This window comes from Centropristis striata, chromosome 5, assembly GCF_030273125.1.
Source record: "Centropristis striata isolate RG_2023a ecotype Rhode Island chromosome 5, C.striata_1.0, whole genome shotgun sequence".
NCBI lineage: Eukaryota > Metazoa > Chordata > Actinopteri > Perciformes > Serranidae > Centropristis > Centropristis striata.
This window is the reverse complement of record NC_081521.1, coordinates 28,837,616-28,849,100: the sequence shown is the minus strand read 5'-3', so window position 1 is coordinate 28,849,100 and position 11,485 is coordinate 28,837,616. Positions and strand designations below refer to the sequence as shown.

General features: G+C 44.4%; 1 protein-coding gene across 2 annotated transcripts in view; it reads right to left on the bottom strand.

The window, feature by feature from the left end:
* Nucleotides 1-411: 411 nt before the first annotated feature.
* The window catches only part of spen (spen family transcriptional repressor), a 28,392-nt gene continuing 17,318 nt past the window's right edge, over nt 412-11,485 (bottom strand). The window contains exons 11-15 of one of the 2 annotated variants that reach the window (XM_059332331.1): nt 3,655-11,461; nt 3,188-3,532; nt 2,902-3,096; nt 2,600-2,776; nt 412-2,494 (exon numbers count right to left, since the gene is read on the bottom strand). In XM_059332331.1, the coding sequence (XP_059188314.1) occupies nt 2,363-2,494; nt 2,600-2,776; nt 2,902-3,096; nt 3,188-3,532; nt 3,655-11,461 (8,656 nt within the window). In that variant the 3' untranslated portion in view covers nt 412-2,362. The remainder of the gene's footprint in view (nt 2,495-2,599; nt 2,777-2,901; nt 3,097-3,187; nt 3,533-3,654; nt 11,462-11,485) is intronic. The other variant, XM_059332332.1, reaches the window with a different exon arrangement.

The following is an 11,485-nucleotide window of genomic DNA, read 5'->3' as shown; positions in this document are numbered from 1 at the left end:
AAGTAGTTACAATTAGACACTATCTGGACAACAATAAAACACTGCTTACATAAATGCATCAATACAAATAATCTCATATATTTAGAACATGTATAACAATCTGAGTGGGGCCATTCTGCATAACGAGTACTTTTACTTTTGATACTTTGAGTACATTTTGTTGCTGGTACTTTTGTACTTTTACTTAAGTTTTGAATTCAGGACTTTTACTTGTAGTTGAGTAATTTCACAGTGTGGTATTAGTACTTTTATTCAAGTAAGGGATCTGAATACTTCTTCCACCACTGGGACAAGTGGTGTGAAGACAACACAAGGGTAACAGTCTGGGTGAATCTTTTTTTTTTTTTTTTCCAACAATCAGTGCATTAAAATAACTTCAGTTTCTAAAAAACAAGTGACCAAAACACAAAGCAAGAGTGACGGACCATTTAATGATCTTCAGAAGTAAGTTAAACAACCATTTATTTTACAGTTTAAAATGTCCTCATGGAGGAACAGCAAAATACACTCAAAATGAAGATCGATCAAAAGACAGTTTTCATATTAATCACCGTTTTAAGTTTTTTTTTTTTGCATTTTTTCTTCTCATTTGTTTATCAAAAATTATAAGTGCCTTCAACATAACCATGAAGAGTATTCAGCTTGCAGTCATAGAAATATTTACACCACAAAACTGACAAGCATGGTTTTACTTTCAGCATCGGTTTCAAGCGCCTCGACTCCTGTCTCTTTCAGACTGCTTTGTTTTGTTGCACAAAACAAAAAAATAAGGACCCTGAAGAAAGACAATTATAAAGGGGAAAAAATACACAAGAGCACAGATTAAGGACATTAGTATTTACAGCTTGGCTCAAGGAGACAGTTGAGGGGAGGAATGGAGACAGATGATCAACACATCCATTAGCGGCATGATGATGTCAAGTTCAAGTCACATTCTTTGCCTGTTATGATTTCAGTTTACCCTTTAAAAGTTGAAAATAAAGCATGCTATAGCACATCTGCCTATGAAGTCACAGCTTCGATGACCTCAGGCTGCAGTCCTTTATATGCAAGGATGATTTTCAGACAGCAGGGGGCAGTAAAGGACCACATCAGGGAGGAGGAGAACAGTAATACAAACAGAAACGCAACCCCTACAATACAATGGTTCCTGCAAAATGAGGATACAGCTTCAAAATGTAAAAGCACTGTAGTAACAGAGTTGATGATCAATACCAAAAAAAGGAATCAAGTCTGCCCTCTGAGTGGCAAAATACAAAGTCACATATGAAAATAGGTTCTGATCAATTTTTGTTTTAGATACATTGCGTGTGTTGAGCGTTTGCAAAAGACATTTTGGCACAGAATCAATTTTAAAAATATTTTTTTCTTGAATAATCACTCCTGAATCCTCTGCGATCCTTCCCAGCATCCCCCTTCTTGCTCCCGCCCAGAGAAAGAAAAAAAAAGAAAAAGAAATAAAGAAATAAAGAAAGCATGATGATCTGTCTTGTAAAATAATTCACTTGGTCTCCACATTGCTTCAGTCTTTAAATATTTATACTATTTACAGTTTCACAATTGTCCACAATACCCTTAGGCTTAAAGAAGATGCAAACAAAAATAAACAAATTAAATATTCTTTATATAGTCCCCTGTTGAGGCATTGAGTGTAAACTGTACAACTCTAATCGTCCCCTCACGAGTTCCTGGGGCAGGGAACACTTCGGGATGGAGAGTTGAGTCCGGAAATGACGTAGAAGTTGGCTGATGGTGAAGGAGCGATAGCATGATTGATCAGGCTGAAATGATTCTTGATCATTTTCCAGGCAATGATTTTTTTTCCCATCTTGCACAAGCATGGCTGATCACGAGAGCAATTCCATAACATGTATCATTTTATACTCAAATCTGTACAGAGTTCACAATTTTTTAACATAGTGCAATGACTTTTCATATCGTTTGTCTTTAAAAAAAAAAAAAAAATCACAATCACTTTTATGAAGGTAAAAAATATCTCCATAGGAAGGTCTCAATCCATAGCTTCATGGGTGCTATGAATTAGAAAAGGCTATGCACAACACCTCCGAAAAATGGCAAAAAATGAAATGATGAAATCAGAAATGATCATCAAAATCCCCGTTCCACCCTCCAGATCCTCTCTGTAAAGGTATAGTTTTTGGAATTCGATGCCATTGAGTGACTTAAGGACTTGGTGAAGTGAAGGAGAAAAGGTGAGTGCATGCGAAATTAGATTTCTTTAAAAAAAAAAACTAAAAAAAAACAAGTCTAAAAAATATGAGGCAGTTCCAGTTTACAAAAACTGGACGAGTCCAAAAAAGGGCTGGTGTTGGCTTTTTTTTCAGGAAACAAATGGAGGTAATTAAACAGAGGCAATGACAATCATGAGGTGAGGAGAAATGCTGGAGATGCTGTTGAGAAGGTCCGGGGCCAGGCGCGAAAGATGGCTCTCCGAGAACTCACACGGCGGGAATATCTGCACCACATAAGCTGGCTGTGAATCAAAAGATGAAAACAATGGATGAGAGACGGACCTAAATCTGTATTGCATTTAATTGTGAACCACTGGCAGAAGGCAGAAAAGTTCCTGATTACTGACCTGATTAGAGCCAGGGTTGGGCACGTTGATAATGCCAGCTGCCTGTTTGGCTTGCAGGTAGGTGATGAAGCCGCTTTTCAAGGCTTGGGTTTGACCGAGGACGTCTTCTTGGTCTCGACCACAGGGCAGAGCCAGTAGCAAACAGTAGTCATTCTCCACCTGCCATGAATGATAAGTCTTATGAATGTAAACATAAAAACACATCCCGCTGGGTGTTAATCATGTTATTGTACATTCATGAATGTACAATCAATTATCCACATCAAACTTTTAAGAATTTTAGTAAAAACCAGAATACTTACAGTCATTCTGCGTGCCACACTGTCCAACTGGGAAGCCTCGAGCCTCATCCTCTGGACAATACGGAGTAGAGGACCTCCCTCTGTGGGCGGCAGAGAGCGCTGGGCCAGTATGGTGTTGCCAGAAACAAAGTGCAACTGGACAGCAGCCTGGTCGTTCTTCAGTGCCAATAGCCCTTGCCATACAATAGGATATTTCTGCACAACATAAACAGAAAATCGTTTCAAAAACATATTCCCCTTTGTCTTTAAAAGCATTCTATGTTTGATGACATTGGTGGCTTCCTACCGTCAAAAGCTGCACCATGTCAACGGATCGATGTCCTGAATGTTCCAGCTTAGTATCAGGCCGCGGATGCAGAGTACTTGAAGTGGGTACTACTGGCGAAGGTGTTGGCAGGAAGGCTGGAGGGCCTTTCTGCAGAGATAGATCTGGCTTGTGAGTAAGACTCATAGGGGATGTCATTGGAGACTGGTATGAGGGGGAGACTGTATCCCGGGATATTCGCGAAATGTGTGAGAGGTCCGTAGAGGTAGCATGGCGCAGATGGGAACTCTCAGGCTTTGAATCACTTCCTCCCACATGTGACTGAGACATTTTACCCCTGGGACCCAGCTCAGGCTCTGGAGGGACCTGATTAAGGAAAATAAATACAAAATGAGCAGAGTTAGGCATATTTTGTTGTGTGAACATGATCTATAAAATACAATTATACATGACACATAATAAAATGATGAAATGCAAAATCAAATGACCTGTGAAGATGTAATGCCTTGGTTAGCCAGATTGTGTCCAGATGAGGGATGTCCTTGAAACTGGGATGGAAATCCCCGCATGTCCCGATACACTGGAAAGGAGCCTGCACCTCCTGGATGCATAAGCTGAACCCCATGTTGGTGAGGAGACACCAGGACTGGAGAAGATGCATGGACTCCCCTGATTCTACTTTCGTTGGAGGGTGGATGTATCAGCTTTCCTTCTAGTGGTTTGAGAGATTCTTTAGCAGAAAGGTCAATGCTCTTGCCCATTATGGGACTCTTTGAAGGCCCAGATATGTTGCTTGAAGACGTTACACTCTCCGAGGTTCGTGACTGCCTTCCCTCTACAGCGGCCTGCTCTCCCAGTTGCTGGTGCATGAGGATGCGCTGGTGCATGTCTCTGTACTGGTCCATGCGCATGCTTGGGTGGAGCCCTCTGTGTTCACTGTGAATCATCATTACGTCCGACTGGAGTTGGGGCACAGAAGATCTACTAAGGGGTTGATTAAAGTGTCTGGGGTCTTCTTCGCTTGCACTGTTGCCACCACCAGCCGTTACTGACCCCTGGGGACTTGAATGAGACTGCAGTACCAAATCTCGAATGACGTTAGGCTGTGGTGTGTTCGAGCGCTGCTGAGGCCCTGGGTGGGAAGACGACAAGGAGTCACCTCGCCTTCCATAGTTTATCCCAGACATTGGTGGGGTGTTCATCCTGGCTTCGTGAGCCATCGCCTGTGCCTGCGTGACACTGTGAGGTTGAATTATGACGGAGGACTGCTCTGAGTGTGGGTGATGCATACTAGAATGATATGTAGACATTGGTGGCATGCCATGACCCAGAACAACAGAAGTTCCTCTCGGAGAACTGCTTGGAGGACCTGCTTTGACAAAGTGTGAAGGAGAGTGAACAGCTGTTCGTGGGGACTGGGGCTCTTGCTTTAGGTGTAGAGCTGACCGATCAGATGGGACACTAGGGCTGGGGCTCATGCGGGTTCCAGATAGTGATGGGTGGTGTGGACTCATGACTGGGCTTAGGTTAGAGTGCTGGACAGCTTTGCCAATGTCCATCTTTTTTGGTAGAGGTTCAGATCCCAATCCTCTCTTGCCATGCTGCTGCTGTATCACAGCTTGGTTGTACATCAAAACTTGAGGAGAACTAACCGGCTGTTGGTACATCTTCACAACGCCACCCTGTGATGCTGTGTGATATGGGGCTTCAGATTTGTCACACACAAGATTCTCCTGCTTCGTGCTGGAAATGACAGGTTGGGAGTTGTAAGCCTGGCCTGTCAATAGAACCCCTGTGTGCCCATAAGCTGCAGGATTTGGGGCTGCTTTTGGGGTAGGTGACTGGGTTGATGTGATGAGTGGGTCTTGTTTTATCGAAGATTTGGACACAGATTGCTGGAACTCTATATCACCAGCACTGGCTTGAGGGATTTGACTAATTTTGGCTCTCATCCTGTGAGGTCCTTCAGTTTTCTGACCCGAATAACTCAAGACAACTACGCCCTCTGATGTATTGACCCTTAGGCCCGGACCGGAGCCTGTACTGTAGGGAGTGGTCTCAACAACAGAGCGCCCTCTCGTCCCATCTTCTACTATATCCATGCCATGGTAGCGGTTATTCTCATTAGAGTTTGATCTAAATTTCTGCTTGGGGATAGACAGGCCAAGGCTTCGGTTGCTGAGGGAGATTCTTGGAGTTTCCTCTGTATCATAAGGCATTGGAATTCGACTGATTACTGAGGTAGCAGGAGAAATAACTGTATGCTGGATCTTCTCTCCACAGTTCTGTTGGGACTCTGTCAGTGGAAAGGGTTTGTGGTGTATGGGCTGGGGGGGTAAAGGTGGTCTCTCTTCGATGTGTAACTGTCTCGAGCCCACTGTATCGGAGATATTTTCATTCTCTGACATTCGTGAAGATTCTGACAGTGCAGATGTCACCATAGTGGTAGGTATAGAATTGCTGTTGGATGCAGACACGTATTTTGGTTCCATTAGGATTTTTCTTAAGGTACTGGAACTAGGGTCAATATCCGAGGCCTTCGTGTCAGGAGGCATGGGGGGATTTGCGGAAGGTGTTCCAAGTGCGGTTGATGCTGGTGGAGAAGGAGTTACCACTGTAACATGACACGAAGGAGCAACATAGATTCTACTCTCTTCAGTTCGAGGAGGCCAGTCTGGCGAAAGTGGCATTTTGGCAGGCCGCAGCAGGGGAACGCTGAACTGGGATACAGGTTGTTGGCGGGCGGGGGCAAGAGAAGGGGTAGATGGCTTTTCTGCTTGGGTATGCTTTTTGCTACTGGAGATGTTGCTTGTGCCTGAATGAAAGGCAGATTCTTTGGGTACAGGTTGTTCGACTTCAGGCTGTTCTGCCTCTTTAGGCGTGTCTACGGTTATAGCACTTGTAACATCACGCCTACAAGTTGCGACGGCAGTGACCACAGAAGCTGCTGCAGTTGCCCCGGCTGTAACAGTGACTGCTTTTGAATTGATGGTTTCTGGGTCTTCTGGGATCGATTCCGGTAACTTGACCGGGGAGGGCTCTGTTTGTGAAACCTCTTCAGCTGCATCCCCTTTCTTACTAGCTGCACCTTTACGATTTCTTGACTTCTTCGGGGTTTTGGCTTTAACTCTGCCCATTTTCTTGGGAGTTTCAAGTATAGGGGTATCCTCAGCTGCCTTAGACTCTGCCGTTTGCCCCTTTGGGCTGGGTGACAAGGGACCATCGTCTGAGTCGGCTGCAAGAATACTGTTGATCACCATGTGCGTTTCAGGTTCCATAATCTCATTGGAGGAGGGGGACGTCAAGGACTCAGGAGTAGGAACAAGAGCAGTGTAAGTAGGAGCAGCTGTGAAACTATCTGGATCTGCGCAGCTTTCTTCAGCTGTGATGGAATCAATAGCGGCTGCAAGTTCATATTCACTTGCAGGATTAGCTGGCTTCTCCTCCTCAACCTCAGCTTCTGGCTCGACTACGACAGGAGGCAGTACGATGGGTTGCTCTGAAGGTGGTTCCTTATATGGTCGAGGAGGTTGCTCAACTGTAAGTTTGGCAATATTTTCAACAGCCTGCTCTAGTTCCATCTGCCGTGCTAAGAGAGTCGCTGGATCGGCAGGAAGTTCAGGTTCTGATAAGGTGTCTTCCTGTTCGTCAAGTTCTTTTGATTCTTTTGGAAGGCCTATGATCTTTGTTTCCTCTTTCTCTTGTACAACTGTCTTTGTTTTTGTGGGAGCTTCAAATGACTCAGGCTCATCATCCTCTGAACGAAGTAAACCTTTAACATCGTCAACGCTTACACGGATCTCAAGATTTTTTAAGCTGTGCGACTTATCATCGGTGACCTGCTTGGTATTTCTTTTCAGCCTTGGCGTTTTCATTTTAACAGGCTGTTGTCTCCTCTCACAGGAGCTGTTATCCTGCTTTTCAATATCTCCATCAGTTGATTTCTTTCCAACAGAATCTTTAAATTCTTTGTCCAGTCTGTGCACTGGTGAGCTTGCGTTTTCTCCCTTTTCTGACAGCTTCACAAACAGTTCAGAATCAGCTTTGGGATTTAGTTCTGACTCATCATGACCTGCCAGATCAGCTTGCTCAGCTAGCACTGTAGTGCTCATAGATTGTTTGTCTATCCTGCCACCTTTCTTGTTAACTGGAGCAGATGAAGTCAGTTGTGTTTGTTGCACTTTCTGGGTGCGGGGTGAACGCCATCCCTCAGAGGCTTTCACAACCTCTACAGTAGGGGAGGTCTCTTTGACCTCCAGGTCTTCTTCCACCATTTTTTGCTGATCCCCCTTAACTGGTGAAACATCTTCCCCTCGTTTGACTCCTCTTTTAGGTGGGCGTCCTCGCCTTGGATTGGTAGGTGGAATTGGAACATCTTGCTGTATCGGTTCTTTATCAGCTGCACGTTTGCGCATGGATCGTGGTGACTCAACCACCTCTTTGCCAGCTTGGTCATCTTCATGTAGCGTGGCGTAGACCGATCTTACATTTCTGCGACGAGTTCTGCCGTGGATCAAACTTGATTCCAGGTTTTGCTCGGAATCTGATGCATGAATTGGTGACTTCGATGTGGCTTTGGACTCAATTGATACTTTTTGTACTTCTGCCCGAGGAGATGAGGCCCTTTTGAGTTTCTCTCTGTCAATCCGTTCACTCTTGCGTGTTGCAGGTTTCTCAGTAGCAGCGATTGGGGAAGTTTGCGAAGCACGTAACGACGTTAATTGTTTTGCCCTTTTACTCTTGGGCTGTCTGCGATTTGTTAACGGTTTTATTTCAGCCTCTAGCTCTGGCATACATGCCTCACTATCGGTCTCTGTTTTCTGAGATTCGTCAAAGTGTTTTGTATCATGATTTTCTATTTTAGCTTCCGTCTTAATGTCAGATTTTTCTTCCTGCTTTGAATAGTCTGAGTAAGTGAATTCTGCAGTCTCTCTATCAAAACCACTTAGGGAAGCACCAGGAGTTGGAGGCTTCTCTGCCACAGGAGGATTTTGTTCGACTGTCAAAGTATCTCCAATTTTTGCTTTGGGCTGAATCAACTCTACTTTCATTTCCATTTCTGGCCCTAAAAGGACTAGTGGAGGGGTTATAGTTAACTTAGGAGCAACTGGCTTGCTGTCTTCCATAGAATGAGATGGAGATATCTCGAGACCTGGCTCTACCTTTTCTGCTTTGACAAATGACACAGGTTGATCTGAGGATGGACTTAATAGTTCTTTCTTTTCTGGTGAAGACATTCCTTTGGGGGAAGGAGTAAATGGTAAAACTATCAAGGTTAACGGGGAGCTGGCTGCTTTCTCATCAACCTTCAGTGCTGGCTCAGATTCCTTATCAGACAGCACATTATCACAATTGTGCACTTCATCTCTTTTAATGTCCACCACTAGTGAATCATTCTCACATTCAGGTGTGGGATGGTCCTTGTCCTTTTGTTGTTGAAGCTCTAAAAACCGACTGTGGAAAAGCACTATGGGCTCTCGTGGCACTTCGCCTCCTCCAGATTCAGGCTGTGCCTCAGGGGCACCTGGCTTAGCAGGCCTACCAACTCCACTTTCCAAATCTTGATCTTTGCGTTCGAGATGCTGCAAACGCCGGGAATCCTGTTCAAAGATTGAGCTATGCAGGAAGCGAGAAGCAAACAAGTCTTGTCTCTCTGGGTCTTGTGGCTTAAGTTCCTCCTTTTTATCATGCAGCTTTTCAACAGAGTCAGTACGGATCTTTTTCTTATACCAAGAAGGAATAGGCCGAGGTGCTAGCTCTACCTTGTCCTTATCTGAACAGCTGTGGGAGGTTGGAAATCGTGAGGGGAGAAAGGACCAATTATCTTCCCTGGAGGAATACAGTGTCTTGGCTCTTTCGAGGAGTGCTTTAGTATCTGGAGTTATAGTTTTATCTAATGCAAAAGAGTAGAACTTGTTCTTTTCCAATGAGCCTGAAAGCTTAAGGTCTGTCATCCTCTCGTCACGTTCCCTGAGTATATAAGACAAGGAACTGTTGGGCTTGGGAGACATGTGTTTGTTTTCTCCATCATCATCTGAATCAGACTGCACTTCTCCTGGTTCCAAATCCTGGCTGAGGTGTTTGCGGATGCTTTCCCGTTTGGCAATATCACCGGGGAAAGTCATTTCCATTCTAAGTGAATCAGACTTTATCCGTCTTTCCCAACGTTGCATTAACTCCTCATCGCAGCCCAGCAAGGTTGTCTTAAGTTTTGGTAGCTCAGTGTCAGTAGACTGAAAATGTGTGGCTGTCAGCCCCAAACTGTTCTTCAGTGACTCTGCGTGTGAAAATCTATCATCTGTTGTTGGAGAACATTTTCTTTCTTTGTTTATTACTGACACAGAAATCTGAGCAGTTTCATCTTCCTCATTTGCAGAAAAGTGACCATGTCCTATTGAGGATGTTATACTTTGATAAATGTCCTCATTCAACTTCTGGGAACTTGGAAAGTTGCGTTCTCTTTTTGAAGTGACTATTTCAAAGTCAAAATTCTCTAATTTCTTTCGTTTGCTGGAGGAGTAGTCGTCGTTGGCCATGTCCTGATTTGGTTTTGGAATGTCATGCATGATATAATCCTTCTCAAAGTCATGAGTCTCATTATTTGCTTGGTTTTCAAACTTGGCTAATTTGTCAGGGTCACCGAGCTTGGGTCGGAACCATCTACTCTGTTCAATTTGTTTTGTGCAAAGACTCTGGTCAATGTGCACAAAGTGTTCGTCTCCGTCATCCGAGTCTCTGCACTTTCCTCTCCCTTGTTCATTCTCAGACAAAACCTGTTTCTGGTGTTCTTTTAATTCGTCTAAATCAAGGCTACCATCATCAAACAACTTTGTAAGGCTGGAGCTGTTTTCACTTTTTGATCCTTCTAAATCCATTTTAAGATAGGGAGAGTCCAATTGATCTGTAGAGTCTTCCGGCAGCTCCCCGAGCCGTGACTGCTGCTCCAGTGAAAAGCCTACAGAGTTGCCGTCACAGTCCCGTCCATCTTTAGGACTGCTGACTGAAACCATCCGGACACACTTATCCTTGTGGTGCTCTTTTTTATGCACACCTTTTATCAAAAGAGTCTTATCCAAATCAGCCTCCTTAGCATTATTCCAAAGTTTATGAAGTCCAGACCTAACAAGATCGTCCTCGCTCATTCTCTTCTGTCGATCAGTTTTCCCGGAGTCTTCGAAACGCCTTTTCCTTGCAGCTAAACGGTCAATGTCCACAGAAATACCACTGTCAAATCCCATTTCTGATTTTCCATGCTTTTTAGATTTGATTTTAGCATCCTTGTCAATAACCTCCACTAAACTGTGCATATTTTTGTCTCTGGGCACCTTTCCATGCTTAGAGATCTCACTTTTTGATGGTTCTGAGCGGAACGGAGGACTTCTCTGCTCAGCTGAAGGAGATGCCAATCTAGGACTGTCACTCCCACCCCTTGGGACTTGCTTTTCTTGGATAGATTGGCCGATCAATTTTCCTTCTTTTTCTTTGACACGTGTTAATTGCACAACACAAGGCAGAAGGTCTAATCGCCCTTTGCTCGAGCCCTCCTTTGGAATTTTACTGTTTTTGCTTCGAAGCACGGATTCAGGGCTCACGTCTCGTTCAAGTTCAGGTTCCGTCTCACATGCTTGGATGATAGGTGATGAAACTTTTAGCTTCTTAAGCCTCTGTTTCTCACTTTTGTCCTTGTCCCCTCGATCTTTACGTCCAGCCCGCTTCTCCTTTTCAACCAGATTCCCTCTTTCGACTTCAAAGATTCGATCCTTCTCAAGTTTGTCAGTTTTATTGTATCTTTCAGTGCGTGCCTTTTCAAGTTTTTCGAATCTGGGTGGGGATATTGAACTGCAGCTACCGCTTCTTTCAGAAGATCGGCAACAAATACGGCGATCTGAATCACTCGGTATCCTCTCGGAGAGTGAAGGAGATGCAGTAGGGCTGGCAGGACGACGAGTGGCAATGTGAGATGGGCTTTGGCTACGCTCAATGGTCCTCCTCCCATGATCACGTCCACGATCTGTTTCAAATCGCTCCCTCTCTCTTTCACGTTCCCGTTGCAAATAGCTGTATTTGCGAATGTCCTGTTCGTAGGGGTCAGCTCTATATTCTCGATATTCCCGGGGGTCTTCAAAGTATTGTGGATCATAGTAATCTCCCTGATAAGGGTCCCATTCAGTGTAGAACTCCCGACTTCTGGCTGGGTATTTGCGCCGAGGATCTTCAGTGTATGTTCCTGGGGTTCGTACATTTTCATAATATTGTCTTTCTGCTTGAAACTCATATTGAGTTCGTCGATCATCCCTGCCAAGAAATAAACCCAAAGAA